Source organism: Cervus canadensis, chromosome 5 (assembly GCF_019320065.1).
Source record: "Cervus canadensis isolate Bull #8, Minnesota chromosome 5, ASM1932006v1, whole genome shotgun sequence".
NCBI lineage: Eukaryota > Metazoa > Chordata > Mammalia > Artiodactyla > Cervidae > Cervus > Cervus canadensis.
The window spans coordinates 74,529,217-74,547,325 of record NC_057390.1 but is presented as its reverse complement, the minus strand read 5'-3'; the positions used below and the strand labels follow the sequence as shown (position 1 = coordinate 74,547,325).

Below are 18,109 nucleotides of genomic sequence, written 5' to 3'. Positions count from 1 at the left end.
AAAAAAAACATCCAAACAGAGAATGTAACACCATTATTCATGAACTGGTTCATCTAAAGCTTACTCCCAATGCTTTATATTTTCAAATATTAAAGAGACATAAAATATCATTTTTTAAAGAAAGAATTCGAAAATTTTATTCAAGGCAAACTTGAGGATTATAACCTGGGAAGAGCATCTCAGAAAGCTCTGAAACTGTTTCCAAAATATCTTTACCAGTCTGAGAGTTAAGAGCAGAGAAGCTCTTAAGTATCTATACAAACTACTCATCTTTCTCCATTATGACACAACTTCAGTGACACTAAAGCTAGGGATTTCCTCAAGAGGAATAATGTTATTTTCTCACAGATGTTCATTGCTGTGATTACATACATATATACATACATATTATTGTTTTTAATTCTGGAATTTATTGTATGTGTGTAGCTTGAGAGTCAAACTTTCTAAACTTACTAATTACCAATACCTTTTAAGAACTAATTGTTTTCTTCACTCACTGTATTTCACTGTAATATATAAACCAGTTATATACAAAACAGTATCTATGGGAGGTTATGAATTTTACTTTAAAAGTCTTTTAATGCATAAACCATATTAATTAATTAGTGATGCTTCACAATGTAAAAAATCTAGTGGATTAGCAATTCTCCTCATCCCCTACTCTCCTTAATATCCTTGTCTATTTAAAATAATTAAAACATTTATTTTGGGGACTTCCCTGGTGGTCCAGTGGCTTAAGACTGCCTTCCAATGCAGGGAGTGAGTTCGATTCCTAGTTGGGGAGCTAAGATCACACATGACTCGTGGCCAAAAAAACCCAAAATATAATAGAAACAACACTGCAACAAATTCAAGAAAGACTTTAAAAATACTCCACATCAAAAAAATTTATTTTGATCATTTACAAAAAAATTCGTATGAGTACATAATTGGAATTGCACTAATCCTTTTTTAACTTAAACTACTTAACTCTTTAAACTTAAAACACTTAGATCTTTCCATCCTAGAATACGGTATATTTCCTATTTAATTAATTTATACGTGCTCTCCTTCTTTTAAAGAACTGTAAATCTTCTTAAAAGGATGCTTAGGCTACTTTTCCTGTTGAGTGAAACATTTAAAACTCTGTATATACTTTTTTCTCCCCACTTTGGCCATGCTGCATGGCTTATGGGACCTTGGTTCCTCAACCAGGGACTGAATCTGCACACTTGGCAGGGAAAGCATGGAGTTCTAACCACTGTACCGCCAGGCAATTTCCTGTAAATACATTTTTAACTGGCATACAGATATGCAACTGGTTGTTAAAATATTCATTCTTATTAACAGAAATATAAATATAATCCAAATAAACACTGGAAATAGTAAAATGTACCCCTTATACTATAGAAAATCAAATGAATAAATGGTAGCAGAAACATCTACCACCTAGTAGTTGACAGATAGTAGGTACTCAAATATTTTCACTTAGAAAAGATGCTGAAGAACTAAATAGAAGACAGGTCAAAGATCTGTTGTATAATTTTTAATTAATAATGTATTATTTAAGATAGATTTTTAAAAATACTTTAGTCTGTGGAAATATTTAACATTTCACTCCAAGATTACTGTAAGATAAAACTTAAAAACTGGATAAAATAATACAAAAATTTTGTCTTAACTTACAATTACCTGCTGGTCAGACGAAATAGACTCTAATGCTTTCTGAATAACACGGCAGCCATACATCTGCAATGCTAAGGGTAGAACATGACCACGAATACGAGTAGCTAGGGCTAATTTTTGATCCAAACTCCCAAACTGATAGGAAAAGAAAAAAGATTTTATTATTACTTTGTTAACTTGAATAACTCACTCTTTTCAGTCTATTGAATCTATTTTTAAATATTACATTTGGCAAGGAGGTATTGAGAAAGCATTTAGGTATTAAACTTCTCATTTAGTGTAAAGACCATACACTTAAAAAATAAATATATACCATAAAATATAACATTTTAACCATAAAATACAACATTTTGACTTCAGTGGCATTGACTATATTCTTACCATGTGCAACAGTCATCACAATTTGATTCCAAATCTTTTCCATTGCCTCAAACACAAACACTATACTGATTAAACAATAACCCCACTCTTTTCCCTACCGGTCTACTAGTAGAATAGTAGGCCCTAGTCGACTTTATGTCTCTGTGAATTTGTCTATTTTAGGTATTTCACATAAATGGAACCTTATAATATTTGTCCTCTGTACCTGGCTTATTTCACTCAGTTTCATCCATGAGTAAGCATGTATGAAAAGCTTCATTCCTTCTTCTGGCTGAACAATATTCTACTGTATGTATACACCACATTTTGTTTATACATTCATCTGTCAGGCATTTTTGACTGTTTCCACGTTTAGACTACTGTGAATAATGCTGAAATGAACACTAGCTCATTTAAGTGCTTGTTTTCAATACTTTTCAGTATATACCTAGAATGGAATTGCTGGGCTGTATCTTAATTTTATGTTTAGTTTTTTAAGGAACTGCCAAACTGTCTTCCACAGCGGCTGCACCATTTTACATTCCCATCAACAACTGTATAAGAGTTCTAATTTCTCCACACCTTCACCAACATTTATTGTTCTCTATATTTTAAAATACCACCATCCTAGAAGACATAAAAAGGAACTAGCTATGGTTTCGATTTGCGTCTCCCTAATGACTAAGGGTGTTGAGCTTTTTTTCATGTGCACATTTGAGTATCTTCCTTGGAGAAATGTCTGTTCAAGTCCTTTGCCCCCTTTTTAAACCAAGCTGTCTTTTTGTTGTTGAATTTCATACATTCTAGATATAGAATCTGTACATATTTTCTCCCAAGTATATATTCTTATATGAAAATAAACTTTATATGAAGAATAAACTTTCAGAGCTTTTCTAAGCATTCAGCATGAACAAACATGAATGCATGCTTACCTCAAAAAATTTCTGTATGACATAGTTGCCAAAAACATCTGTCATTAATTGATAGGCGGCTTGTAGAATTTCATTAAAAACCATCTGTCGCTCAGCTGGAGTAGCTCTCTCTAGCTTTTGCTGTATGAATCTATGTGGGAAACATTTTAATGCCATGACAGTGTATTAATAATAAGCTCCTGCAAAATCCATGTCTGATTTGAATATAACACACCCCAACATATATCCATATAAAGTCATTTCCAGAAACAGTATTAATACATCCTATACATTTAAAATAAAAAGAACAAAAGTTATGAAGCATATCTTTGTTGACACCTTAATTTAAAACTTCTAGTCAGACTGGCAAAAATCTGGACATATGGATGTTTAATGCGTAAGTTAGTTCTGGTTGTATTGTAATCAATAAAAAATACTACAAAGATATTACTGGTCATTCATTTATTTTAATAATTATATTATTGCTGAGGTATCTCAAATTTAGCAAATGTGTTAGAATTTGAATACTATTTTCTGTGTATTATCTTGAGAACACTAATTTGCATGTACTTCAAGTATTACAGTACACACATATCCTGTTTAATGTAAAGGAACACAAAGCATTTAACTTTGTTTAAAACATTTTTTTAGACAAGTATACACATCAGGGACATAAGTCCATAAATGTAATTCAGAGCACTATTTTCAAAAGGTAGTTTAAAGAAATTAAATTTATTCAGTCAATATAATAAAAATCCAACAAAAGAACATTACTATCTTTGATTATAGAAAACTGAAGAACCATAAAAAAATACGTATTTGTATTTTTATAGTTTATCCTCATATGAAAGAAAAATCTATACTGGATATTTATTTTTTAAACAATTCCAATTTTTATATAGGTTAAATAATCCTGGTCAAGAAAAATCTTGGCTCTTTCAAAGCAAAAATGCAGTGGAAAGTATCATAAATCATAATCACCTACCTAGAACCATGCTGGTCTTGAGAAAACTCAACTATGTGTCCAATCAAGTCTCTAAGTTGAAGGTTTGGGAAGCGGTTGTTTCTGAAATCTTCTAATAATCTACTTCGGCCAGAAGGCATAATATCAGACCTATTATACCGAAGCCGAGAAGGAGGAAAGAGCTGGCTGCTGGAGCTAAATAGACTGGAAGTGCCTGAAGCACTTCGGTATTTTGCTTCTGCTCCAGGTGCTGCAGAGATATATCGACCACTACCATTTGTCAGTCCTCCTACAACAAAGCAACTGTGGTCAGCAAATATTTTCAACAAAGTCATTCCTTAAGTAAGTCACTTAAACTAAAAAGGCAGTCAATAAAGAAATATTCATCCTACTAATTCCTATATGGTATAACAGAAAATTAAAGTTGAAGGGGAACTCTCACACATTTACTTAATATGTGTGGCTATAATATATGGGGAAAAAAGAGACTAGAAAACATGGGGGGGAAAAAAAAAAAAACCAATCCTGTAGTTGTTCTTGGCAGTTTAGTTTAAAAACATCTAACATCATACACAAAACCTGTTATTTTTTTTGGAAGCTTAATTTAAAACATAATTACAACAACTAATGTCATACATAGTAGTGTCAATACCAGAATATTGAAACCACTAACAAAATTTTCAGTTACATTAACAAACAAGTTACAGATAGCTATAGCCAACTCAGATTTCAAGTCACTAAAATAAAGGCTGATTGAAATTTATCCACAATGTTAATGGAATACCAACAACTAAATCTACTTTTCTGGAATACATAAAAATTTATAAAGTCATATACACTTGTATGTAAAGAAAAATGATTTCTCAGTTAACCTAATTAAACTTCAAACTTAAAGAACCCACAACATAATAAAGCTAATACAACTAATTATTAAAATTTTTATTTAAACACTCTCCATAAAACACTACTGTTTTACAGATGAAAAATAGGAGCAGTAAACATTTATTATTTCTAGAGTTTTTATGTCAGTCATTTAAAACAAATGAATAAAAAACCTCTTAAGTTAACTTATATCCTATTCCAAAGAATACTAAAGGGCAGTTGATAAAAACAAAAATACATAGAAGCAGGTAACTGTTCCTACGACAAATAACCACTTAAAAGTACTTGACAGTGTCCTTTTAAAAAAGAAAAATGTACAGAAAATTGGAAAACGCATAGTTAGCAGTTCAGATAAACAAAATCCACTGTCAGCTTTGTACTACTGCACATTACTTCTGTTTAGTGTTGTATGTACAATCCAGGCCAGAGTACAATGGTGCCAAGGACACACTGTCAGTGCAAAGTTACAGAAAGGCAATGAAGGCCAAAAAGACTTACAGGGACAAGGAGCAGTTAAGAGTTACAATCCTGGAGAGTGAAGTGGTTAGAAAACTCCTCTTTAACTTTCAGTTTCCACTATTCTAGCTTTAATTTTCTTCATTAAATTTCCCATCATCCAGGATATTATACACATTCATTATTTATTTGAATCCTCGGCCCCATTTCCAATGTCAAGTGCCACAGGGCTATATTCACCTATATGCTAGATACCTCATGCCTAAAACAGCATCTGATGCATGGTGAGTACACACATATTTGTAAATATTTAATGTAGCATCAACTGCCTATGGTCTAGTTCTGTAATACCTTAAAAGTGTGTAATTTTATACACCAAAGTCATTAACATCAAATTCTCAAGTTCATTCCAGTTCTACCATAAATTTGTGCTCATATATAAAAACTCTAAAAAGGAAAAGAATTCAGTGTTAACACTGTCACAACCTTTTCACTACTATTAATCCTTCCAGCTTCCTATTTTAATCTGTTTATAGTACTATTAGTTGTTCACAGCAATAACTGATCATTAGCCCATTTGAGTCTCTAACAATTCTTTAACCTTTTCATAGGGAAGGGGTAGTCTGCTTATCATTCCAATTTGTTTTCGTAAACAATGATTATGTCTTCCCATTCAAAGGCTACCGTGATGATGTCATTTTATACTAAAATCCTACAGCATCCTGCTAGAGTACCTGCTCTACATTCTTCAGCTTACTTTTCAAACCTGTATTCCAAACCTATTTTTCACATAAATTTCCTAACATTACCCTAATGTTCAATTCTCTCCTTCTTACTCATTACTATGTCCGTACCACTGCTTATCAGTACCTGAAACATAAGGCCTAATCCTACCTCTTTATTTTTAATGAACTAAAGCTTTCAATAGCAAATTCAAAATACATACTTATCCCAGAAAATGATAATTTTATTTAGTACCTTCCAAATAGTCCTATCAATATCCAACACGAATTCCTCCCGTGTCTAGATATTTCTTGATTATATTCTATCAGCTCCTAATACATCAAACTCCTGATGTACTCTTTGACAACATAAAATGTCTAATAATGCCAAACTGCTTTGAGCTTTAAAAATCTTGGAATTTCAGTTCTAAACTAATTATAATTAGCATTTTCATATATAAAGTTGAAAAATTAATTTCACAAAGGGTCAAGATGCCTTTGTTTCTTTACAAAGTAATTAAATATAAGCATTTAAACTCAATTTAAAATATATGTTAAATATTTAAAATATATGTTAAACATTTAAAATGTGGTTGCTTTTAGGGAATTCCCTGCTGATCCAGTGGTTAGGATTCCACGCTTTCACTGCCAAGGGCCAGGGTTCAATCCCTGATCGGGAAACTAAGATCCCACAAGCCATGCAACCAAAAAAAAAAAAAGTGAAAAAAAAGATGGGGCGGGGGCGAATTAAACACTGAAAGCATATCATCGAAAACATAGTATGAAATTTAGGGACATTTTACAAAACTGGCCTATACCTTTAAAAAATGTGGAGGTCATAAAAGATTGAGAAATAGTGCAAGATTAAATTTTTAGGACACACACACATACGCGGATATGTCTATGAGTAAGGGACATTGTGTCTGCAACTTCCTTTCCAAAATATCAGGAAAAAAATGGGTGTGAAGGGACACATAATGCAGAGGAGGATAGAGCAGAGGGAAAGAACAATAAAGCAAATTCACTTATTATTTGGAAAATCTGGGATAAACTAGATTTTTAAAAAACTGTTAATGACTTTAAGTCTGAAATCATTTCAAAATTATTAAAAGCAAACAAATTGGTCATTTATATTCATACCATTGCTGCTGCTCCTGTTTGGTTGCTAAGTCATGTCCAAATCTTTTGCAACCTGACAGACTGTAGCCTGCCAGGCTCCTCTGTCCATGGGATTTCCCAGGCAAGCAAACTGGAATGGGTTGCCATTTCCTTCTCCAGGGGATCTCCCCGACGCAGGAACTGAACTCAAGTCTCCTGCTGGGTAGGTGGATTCTTTACCACTGAGCCATTTGGGAAAGCCCACCATACTATTGCTACTGGTCATCTAAAAGCAGATGTGTTCTCCACCAAATGTGTTAAAGGGATAACACTCCCTTCAATTTATCACTGACCTCACCCCTAACATTTATGACTCCTTAATCACTAGCTTAATAAAGACATACGGCACAGGGAGAGCTGTGCTATTAATTTCACAGATAAAGTCACTATGGTCCAAAAGTGATGTGACATGTAGCTAGTCAGCCAGGACTCTTAGGCCAGAGGTTATCACACAGTTGTATGCTGCCCCTTATATGCTATTTACACAGGTATCTATCAAGCTCATTCATGACAACTGAATGAAGGTAAACACCTAATAACTATACTAGCAAAAGCAGTATGATTTTATAAGTTTTCATTAATTTCCTTGAGAAGGCCACTGTTTTTAAAATCCTTCCCTATTAAATATCAGATATCAAAAAGATCTTAAGATACTGACAAAAAGACAGGGGAGAAAAATATACAACTGAAACCACCACAAAATAAACCTCATTTTCCACCTCTGAAAAGGCAGCTCCTGAACCTATTATTTTTTTCTGTTTTTTAAAAAACATAGATTCTCGAATCTTTCCCAGTAGATAGCTTTTATTTCAAAAAAGAAAAAATGTCTACTTGAAGATTATTCTGATAGAAGTTTGGAGACTAATGGATTAGAATCAAGATAAATTAAGGTTTCATTTTGGATTCAGGCTGTCAACTATTAATTTTGAAAATAAATAAATAAATAAAAAGCTAATCCAACTAGAAGATCTGGGGCCCTGAAAAGGGTACAACTACATACAGGCTTACTAGGCAGGGTCTTTTTCAGAAATTAAGGCTCTGGAAAGCTCAAGAAGGATAAGATGATAATGAAAGATGACTAGTTAGTTGGAATAGGTAAATAATAAAGAATGCATAGCTTGAAAAAGTCTAAAATGAGGATGTCTATTTCACTTTAAGGTATTACTTTTAATTACTTCTAACCCATAGCTGATCCACTTAGTACTTTCCTAGACTTCAGCAGGAAAAAGACTTTAGAGCAGAGCTTCTCAATACAAACATAAATCACTTCAGGATATTGGCTACACATTTCTAATAATACACATCAGTTAGACCTTTATCCTGTGTTCTGGTATACTGTCTTAAACAGGTTTTCTATGTTGAATACAATCAGCTTTTTCAACTATTTTAGAAAGCCCGTTTAATGATTTCATATTCAGAGTTGACATTACACACTAGATCCTAAGGGTCCACGGCATGTAGTATTATTCTGTTGAGAAACAAAAAGGCAGCTATCTGTGAGCCCCATTCAACCTGGATCTGCACATTAATATAGACTTATTATTGTCCTGTACACAGTGACTCTTTTAGAGATAATGAACTCTTGTTGAGCATTCTTAACTGGACACTGACAAAGTACAGACTCTACATAAAATGTTATATCGTATTGAACTGTATTTGCCAGTGTGTACTCTTTTGTTTTAAGCCACTTAGTTGCAGTAATTTGCAGCCTCAGAACAAAAATATACGCTATCCTAACAACCCTCCAAGACAAACATATTACCTCCATTTTACTTGTGAAATAATAGGCTTAGAGAAGCTAAATCCTCATTCAAGGATGCACAGTTAATAGTTACACTGAGTTTTTTAAAACTACATTTGAATAATTCACTTAAAGCTTTCAGTTATATTCTGCTAGAAACTATTATAATATTTATACTTATAAATATTATATTCTGCTATAAACTATAAATAAACTATTATATCTGAATAATTCACTTAAAGCTTTCAGTAATATTCTGCCTCATGAAGAATGTTTAATGCCATATACCGTTCATAAATCTAGGATATGTTTGAGGTTACATGAGGAAATAAACCATGTAAATTTTTTAACTATAAAATTTTAACTATATATTTGCCATATAAAGACAATTTTTACTGGGGAAAAAAATCAGGCTTCAATGAATTTAAAGCCAACATAATTCTAGTTGAAAGTATAATCTTCCACATCATCATAACAGACTAACATAAAAGGCAAAAAGTGTAACTGTCAAGTGTGCTACCTTAAATTTATACATTTTATGACAATAAGTATGCAAACAATATAAGGAACAAACTATAAATCAAAATAAATATCTGCTGCTTCCGTTTCTACTTGTAATTTTTTTCTGAAAGCAACTAAGTAATTAATCTACCTTTTAGTATCTAATGCTTGAAACTTTTTAAAAATATAAAGGTAAGAAGGAAACCATCTTCATTCATCAAAGAGCATTTAAACAGCTTGTTTTTAACTATGCAGTTCATACTAGTATTATATCTCATTCCTATCTCTACTCAACTTGCCAATATCCATTATTCCATCAAAAAGCCCTGTATGATTTCAAGACTGCCTGAATCTTACATCTTTAGTGAAAACTAAATTATCTCTGTGATTAGTGAACATGAGGACACTCTTAAAACCTACCCCTACCCCAACAAAATACACATGCAAAAATAAGAACTCACAACCGTCATAAAACTTTTCAAAGTGCAGTATTCTACAGAGTATGATCTTAAAACACTCCTCAGACAATACAGTACAGTCAAATAATGCTTTAATGTAGAAATGTAGGATGTTAAAATAATTTTTTTTTAAACAAAAAAGTAGCTAGTATTCAAAAATAAATTTATCTATAAAACAGAAAGAAACAAAGCCACTCAAATTACTCATTTTGTTGAGATCGGGATACAGCTGACCCTTGACCAACACAGAGGCTGGAAGCATTGACCCCACCAAAAATATATGTATAAATTCTGATTTTCCTCCAACCTAATTACTAACAGTCAGACTGCTGTTGACCAGAAGCTTTATCAGTAACATAAAGAGCTGACAGACACATGTACACAAGTATATTTTTTGTTGTTTGGTTGCTAAGTTGTGTCTGACTCTTTGGGACTCCATGGACTGTAGCATACTAGACTACTGTCCTTCACTATCTCCCTGAGTCATGTCCACTGAGTCAGTGATGCCATCCAACAATCTCATCCTCTGTCGCCCGTTTCTCCTCTTGCCCTCAATCTTTCCCAGTATCAGCATCTTTTCCAACGAGCTGGCTCTCTGCATCAGGTGGCCAAAGTATTGCAGCTTCAGCTTCAGTCCTTCCAATGAATATTCCAGGCTGATTTCCTTTAGGATTGACCGGTTTGACTTCCTTGCTGTCCAAGGGACTCTCAGAGTCTTTTGCACAGCACCACACCTCAAAGGCATCAATTCTTTAGTGCTCAACCTTATTTATAGTCCAAGTCTTGCATCTGTACATGATTACTGGAAAAACTATAGCTTTGACAACAAACCTTTGTCAGCCAAGTGATACCTCTGCTTTTTAATACACTGTCTAGGTTTGTCATAGTTTTTCTTCCAAGGAGCAAGACTCCTTTAATTTCATGGCTGCAGTCACCATCTGCAGTGATTTTGGAGCCCAAAAAAATAAAATCTGTTACTGCTTCAACTTTTTCCCCATCTATATGCATGAAGTGATGGAGCCAGATGCCATGATCTTAGTTTTCTGAATGTTGAGTTTTAAGCCAGCTTTTTCACTCTCCTCTTTCACTTTCATCAAGAAGCTCTTTAGTTCCTCTTCATTTTCTGCCATAAGGGTGGTGTCATCTGCATATCTGAGGATATTGGTATTTCTCCCAGCAGTCTTGATTCCAGCTTGTGCTTCACCCAGCCCAGCATCTCGCATGATGTACCCTGCATATAAGTTAAATAAACAGGGTGACAATAGACAGCCTTGACATATTCCTTTCCCAATTTGGAACCAGTCCGTTGTTCCATGTCTGGTTCTAACTGTTGCTTCTTGAACTGCATACAGATTTCTCTGGAGGCAGGTAAGGTGGTCTGCTTTTTCCATCTCTTGAAGAATTTTCCAGTTTATTGTGATCCACATAGTCAAAGGCTTTGGTGTAGTCAATAAAGGAGAAGTATACTTTTTCTGGAACCCTCTCACTTTTTCGATGATACAATGGATGTTGACAATTTGATCTCTGGTTCCTCTGCCTTTTCTAAATCCAGCTTGAACATCTGGAAGTTCACCGTTCATGTACCGTTGAAGCCTGGCTTGGAGAATTCTGAGCATTACTTTGCTAATGTGTGAGATGAGTGCAATTGTGCAGTAGTTTCAGTATTCTTTGACATTGCCTTTTTTGGGGGCTGGAATGGAAACTGACCTTTTCCACTCCTGTGGCCACTGCTGAGTTTTCCAAATTTGCTGGCATATTGAGTGCAGCACTTTTACAACATCATCTTTTAGGATTTGAACAGAAACAATCCATGTATAAGTGGACCCGGGCAGCTGAAATCTGTGTTGTTCAAGGGTCAACTGTACTCTTAAAAGCTGTGGAGCATGGTCTCAGCTTTCTTATTTTTAATTTAGTGGAGAGAAAAAAAAATCCAAAACCACCTTAATATAATCTAGGCTGTGGTTAACTTGATACAAAAAAAACCCATAAAGGAAAGATAATGATTCTAAGGGAGAGAATCACTATGTTAAATAAAGTAACTAAGTCAACAGCACTACAATCATTATATTGCAATCACTGGTTTACTTGTCTGTATTCAACACAAAAAAAGTCAAATTTGATGATGGTGGGCAGAATGTTTTCTTCACCAGTGTCTCTAAAGTCAAGTACAGTATGCCATGTAGGTATTTGACACTGGTTGAATAAATTTATTAAGTGAATTAAGTAAAATAAATTAGGTAAAAATTTTGATCAGACCTCAAAATTCTTAAATGGAGGCCAGAAGCAAAACACAACAAAACTACACATAAAACAGAAACATAAAATAGTATTAGTTTCAGTATAATAATTAAACTTATTACTATTCTATTAATTAGAATAGCATCTGATCAGTTTAAATTTAAAAATTAGTAATAAAATATATTAAGAGATCCTTGAAGGAAAAAGTATTTTAATTGAGGATTAAAAGTCAATTGCAAGCAAGTAAAAACTGCCAAGATACTGACATTCAAAGTCACTTTCACCACCAACTCATAATAGGCTAAGTTATATTTTACCACAATTTTATAAGAAGTTCACAAAAATTCTAAACTCAGGGAATGGGAAAAGATCTTTTATTTAGTCAGAGAAGTTGCAGACAGAAATAAAAGCATTCTTCAAGGAGCAGTGTCATATCTTGGAATAAATCAGATAGACCTGGGCTCAAAATTTCTGTTCCTTACTAACTTGACAACTAGAAGCAAGTTATTTGAGCACTTTGAGAATGAAGTTTTATTTGTGTGTGTAGTATGAAAGAGAAGTCAAAGTTAAAACTTAAAAAATTTAAAACATGCAATGGTAAGCAAATTTCAGGTAAATGGAAGGGAAAGAAGGCAGGAAGAAAAAAAAATCCATCAGTGAGATGACGGGAGACAACATCAAAGGCTCATATCCAGGAATTATAAGTCAAAAAGATGTATGAATTGGAGTAACCCCTAATGTAAACTATGAATTGTTCCAAAGTGGTCTCTCTCTCCAGGTGAGTACTACTGGAAATTTCAGTGGGATAATCATTTTAAAATGAAGAGTTTAGCATCTTGCTGTTAGGTATTTAATGTCAACAGAATCCCCATAATCATCATGACAAGCAAAAACTGCTGTCATACAATTCCAAATCAATCACCTCCTCATTCGAAGTATTTTAAACAGGCCCAAGTGATTCTGATATGGTAAACCACTGAATAGGATCATCAAGTATTTTCTAGTCTCAAATCTGAGATTATCTTAACTGAATTAACTGGTGAAAACATTTTTCAATCATTAGAAGTACAAAGTCACAGATAACATAATTAAAGGATAATGAACAAAACATAAGGGCAAAACTTAATCACTGAGACCCCAAACCAGAACTCAGACTAATGAATTTGTATACAGAAATGAAACATAAAATAATAAATTCTTCTACACAAGTAATAATTAATAGAATTTCTTCACAACATATTTCGTACTCATCAACAAATAAGTGACTTTTAGACACACCAATGGGTTGAAGCAGTGCGTTCATTAAAACCACCATGAGAACCTGTAAATAACATTCCGCTTCAAGCTGAATATGCTGTCTTATCTACTCAGTCCTATATTGTACAACATATTCAGTTCCTGAGTCACCTGCCTGGTAAGTAACACAAATTCTTATTTCAAAGAGTAGATAATACTTGGACTTTAAAAATGCTAGGTAAGAGCTTTTCTATAAATCTCAAGAATGACTGAAAAAATGAAAGGGGTCTAGAAGCCTAGTAATCCTTTATAAACATTTAAAAAACACATGCCCATGTTAAATATAATTTGAGAGGCTGATTAGAATCCCCTTATTGGCATACTTTGCAAAACTGTTCAGTTGATTACACAACAGCAGAACAGAAAAAAAGGTAACAGGAGTTAGAACAATGTTCTAGCTTCAGTTCTGTCATTTATGGGTTTGGTCAAGCTTTTTGGGCTCATATGACCTATAACTATCTCTTTAATGGGCATATGATTCAGCCATTCTATTTTAACAATTAGAATGAAATGAAATCATGAATATGAAGGTACTTTAGAAAACTACCAAATGCTATTCAGTTCAGAGAAGGCAGTGGCAACCCACTCCAGTGTTCTTTCCCGGAGAATCCCAGGGATGGTGGAGTCTTGTGGGCTGCCGTCTATGGGGTGGCACAGAGTCAGACATGACTGAAGCGACTTAGCAGCAGTAGCAGCAGCTATTCAGTTACAGGGAACTTGCTACTTAAAGAGTACTTTCAATGAAAACAACAAAATAATTCATATTGTTTTCTGCTTCAAGGACCAAATATGAAACTCAGCAAAATTGTACATAGCCTTAACAACTGATTTGGCCATTCTTGTTTTAACTCTTAAACATCTCATTCTGAGAAAAGTAGATGACCAAATTTGCTAAAGGTCAGCAATTTCAACAGATAAACTACCACTAAATAGGAAAAATGACCTTAGAAGTTAATATTACCCTGTCTACATTTCATATAAAATTTTCTGTGATTAGGATAGAAGACAGGTTACAAAGTTTTTAAATCTATTGCACTATTTGATTACTGAATACATGACATTAACAAAACTTTAATAGTTACCTTTGAATTAACTAATTTCCCTGAGCTCATAGCTGTCATTAGACTTTTTGGCATCCTTAAGGAAAAAAATAAGCCAGTTCAAAAAGAGGTACAGAGAAGAAAGCCACTTGTTCGTCAAACCCTAATAAAAATACAGAATACTACTTTATACCCAAGAAGTTCCATATCAATCTAAATATCATGAGAATAAAGATTAAATAAGAAATCATTAACATATTGTAAACATTTACTCAAAGAAGAAAAAGAAAGGAAACAAGAAAGGAAACAGCTAGTTAGCCAGCTCCAGGTAGACGAACAAAATAAGACTGGAAATATTTCATCTTCTTTTACTGGGAGTGAACTATCTCAAAATAAGAGGCTGACTTCTATCATAGAGAATAATTTAAAACACAACTACTGGTAGAAGATTTTTCCCTCAACTTTATAAATCAATGTAACATGAGAAAATAATTCATTTAATATTCAATGCTGAATGTAAAGCCCAGAATGTGACAGAGCTCTTTGCATTTCAAAATAAAAACCACTAATCTTAAAGTTGTTCTCTTTTTGCTTGTTCTTTTCCACTGGCTTCTCTAACCAGTGTTTTAAGTGCTTTTAACAAGTTATGGTCAAGCAGGTACCAATCTGAAGTGACTCCAAATGGTTAAAGATAGTAATATAGGATCAAAAAAAGGTATAAAAAATGTTATCTTCCAGACTACAATGGACTGAAATATATCAACAATCCTAAAAGCTATCAATTTACACTACAATTACCTGTAGTGTATGATGATTTAAACACAAAAACAAAAAACCCCTACAAGTCACCTTCAGAAGTTTCTAAGCCATCAACTTAATAAAGTTACAAAATATAGGGAAAAAAATTAAGCATTATCATGATTCTTATATGAACTATGTATTTCAGGGTAACCTCACAACCAATCAAAGTTCTTTTCCACAGAAAAATTCCAGCTAACCAATGCAAAAGGAATGACAGAGTTAGAGAATCACCATTTTGCAATCTCTGAAGAAATATTCAGGTGATGATGAAAGGTTGCTAAGCTGTTAAGTGGATCTGGCTGATGGAAACAACCTCACCTGGAAACAACCAGATATGTGTCTACTGATATGGTGCAGCAGAACTATATAACCAAATAACAAAGCAAACAAACAACAAGATGAAACCACTAAATTTAATTACATTTTACAGAAAATTCAGAGAACAGAGGAACACATTAAATACCATCATGAGGAAGAATTCATCAGTCAAGAATGTGGGATATTCAATAGGACAAAGTTTCTTTCACAAATACATGTAGAGAAGAAGAAGAAGAAAAAAAGAGGATGGAAAAATGCTTCCATATCAAAAGACATATCAAACAAATAATGGATCTTATCTGGACCCTGATGTAAACACAACTGTAAAAAGACATTTAGGTAAATTAGGGAAATTAGAGTAATGAGAATTATAAATGTTAAAAGGTATGATTTTGATATTGTGGCTAAAATGTTTTTTAAAAAGGAATCTCCTAGAAATTTCACATTATAATATGGAATATAAGATTACTTTTTCATGCTTCTGATTTCAGTATATTTAAAAAGGCTGCAAATCTTAACAAAAATGTTTAGGTTATAAAAAAATGGAACAACCAAAATCTATCAGTTGAAATACTGATTCTTCAATCACAAAGTGACTACTAGTCATCCTACTAAAAATATTTATGCTCATGAAATTACAACTATTTTTTAAAAATGAAACATCTCCTGGAAAACCAGAAGCACACAATGTTGTTATTAGCTTTTTCTGTGAATCAAGTAGCTAGCAGTAGCAAAGGCATAGGATAGGTGGCTTAAAAAAAAAAACAAAGATGCTTCATCCAGTATTCTAAGACTGTAGATAGCTAGACCTACCAATAACTATAACGGTTACATGTCTTCTCATAAGAAAATCAACTGGAACTAATTAATTCCAGTCAATTTTAATGAAATGGAAAATTTATCTCTATTTTATAGTATTATATTCTTAGTGTATGACCACAGTAAGATTATTTTTTAAATGGCTATGCAAATTCCTTAGGTATTTTATAAATCAGCAGCCTTGATAGCCTAACTTATGGCATAATCCACTTCAGGAATACACAATTTAAAATATATTTTTTAGACCAGAGAGCATGTTAAGTCTTGCATCATGAGTCAATGATATGAAAGTGAAGGACAGATTATTTTCATAAATACTATGTGAAGAGCAAATTTATGAAATCTACTGAATTATTTCAATTTGGCAGGGTCTATTCCTTGTTACCAAAAAAGGCTGCTAGTTATAGTATGACTAAAGCTAAAAGAAACTAGGGAATCTCAAAAGAAAATAATCTACAGACAATTTCAATCAGAGGTGTATTAAAATACCAGATTTCAAGGTGAAGCTAACCTAAGGAGTTAAGCTTAACCTGTGGGCACAAAAGTATCAGAGTACAATGTAGAACTCCTGGCCCACATGATTACTCCTCATAACTGACTAGAATTCATTCCATAAGCATTTATATGCCTGGATTCTTTATAGTCAAAAAAATCTAGATTGTGGTTTAATTAGAGACATCTAAAAGGTCATTATAATCCAATTTCTAAGCAAGTTATATAGAATAATAATGCCATTTACACAGGCACTAAAGCACTACATAAGCAGTTAACAGTTGACAGAAACCTGATCTGAAACTTACCTATGAAAAAAATGACAGGACATAACAAATATAATCTTAACGAATGAAACACAAAACTATTATGAAATGTCTATCTTAGGTATGTTTTGTTCCAAATTTTGGTGTCAAAGTCTCAAAGCCATGTTTTAATGTTTTAAATGGGAGTAGTAGGAGTGGGTCTGAATAGAAATAATAAAAATCAAGAACTGAATAGCTCCTGTGACTGAGAAAAGATAAATGAAGGACGGTGGTAGACTAAAAACTGGTTAAGTTTACACAAACAGTGCTACAAACCAGGTCTGAGGACCCCACTCACATAAATTAATTGGTTGCATATAGTTAACATCCCCAAAAGAGCAAAGGCTCGGAACTGGGGTGGAGGACCAGTCTTTTTAAAAAAGAATCTAGCCCACTTTGTAATAACATAAACCTAAATGATGATCACTGTTAAAGATTCCTTTGTTACATGGACACTTAACTACATTACTGAGCTTTTGGAAAAAACAGCTATAGCCTTATGACTGGGGGAGGGGCTCAAACACAATCACTAACTTTTGTTTACAAAAGCAAGCATTATTCTTTAAATCACAAGCTAATTAATATCTTTCCAAGCATATATAAAAATCAGCAACAGAACACCTCATTTTTAAGTAGAATTGACTAGAATCAGAAAAATCCAAAACCTAATTTTAATAAAATACTTGGAAGAGACAGGGATTCATACATAGCCTCTGATATCCAAAAACCCCTCAAAATATCCTGTTAACTACATGGTTAAATACATCTTGGAGCAGGAAAAAGGGAACCATCAATTCAAATAATCCTGGGCTGGGGGCAATTTTAATATACAGATATAAACCAAAGTTCTAAATGTCCCAACTACAAGGGTACAAAAAACCTAGAACATTTTTTCTTAAACAACATATTCAAAAGTAACAGAAGTACATGGACCAAACCCATACATAGTAAGATTCTCTAACTCACAAACATACTCAATTCA

The 18,109-nt window shown here is 33.2% G+C and overlaps 1 protein-coding gene across 11 annotated transcripts in view; it reads right to left on the bottom strand.

Annotated features, from left to right (window-relative positions):
- Positions 1–18,109, bottom strand: part of PUM2 (pumilio RNA binding family member 2) — a 97,756-nt gene that overhangs the window by 8,040 nt on the left and 71,607 nt on the right. For 7 of the 11 annotated variants that reach the window (XM_043469291.1, XM_043469295.1, XM_043469299.1 and 4 more), the window contains 3 exons: positions 3,922–4,189; positions 2,958–3,087; positions 1,666–1,800 (listed from right to left, as the gene is read on the bottom strand). In XM_043469291.1, the coding sequence (XP_043325226.1) occupies positions 1,666–1,800; positions 2,958–3,087; positions 3,922–4,189 (533 nt within the window). The remainder of the gene's footprint in view (positions 1–1,665; positions 1,801–2,957; positions 3,088–3,921; positions 4,190–18,109) is intronic. The other 4 variants (XM_043469292.1, XM_043469296.1, XM_043469293.1 and 1 more) reach the window with 1 other exon arrangement.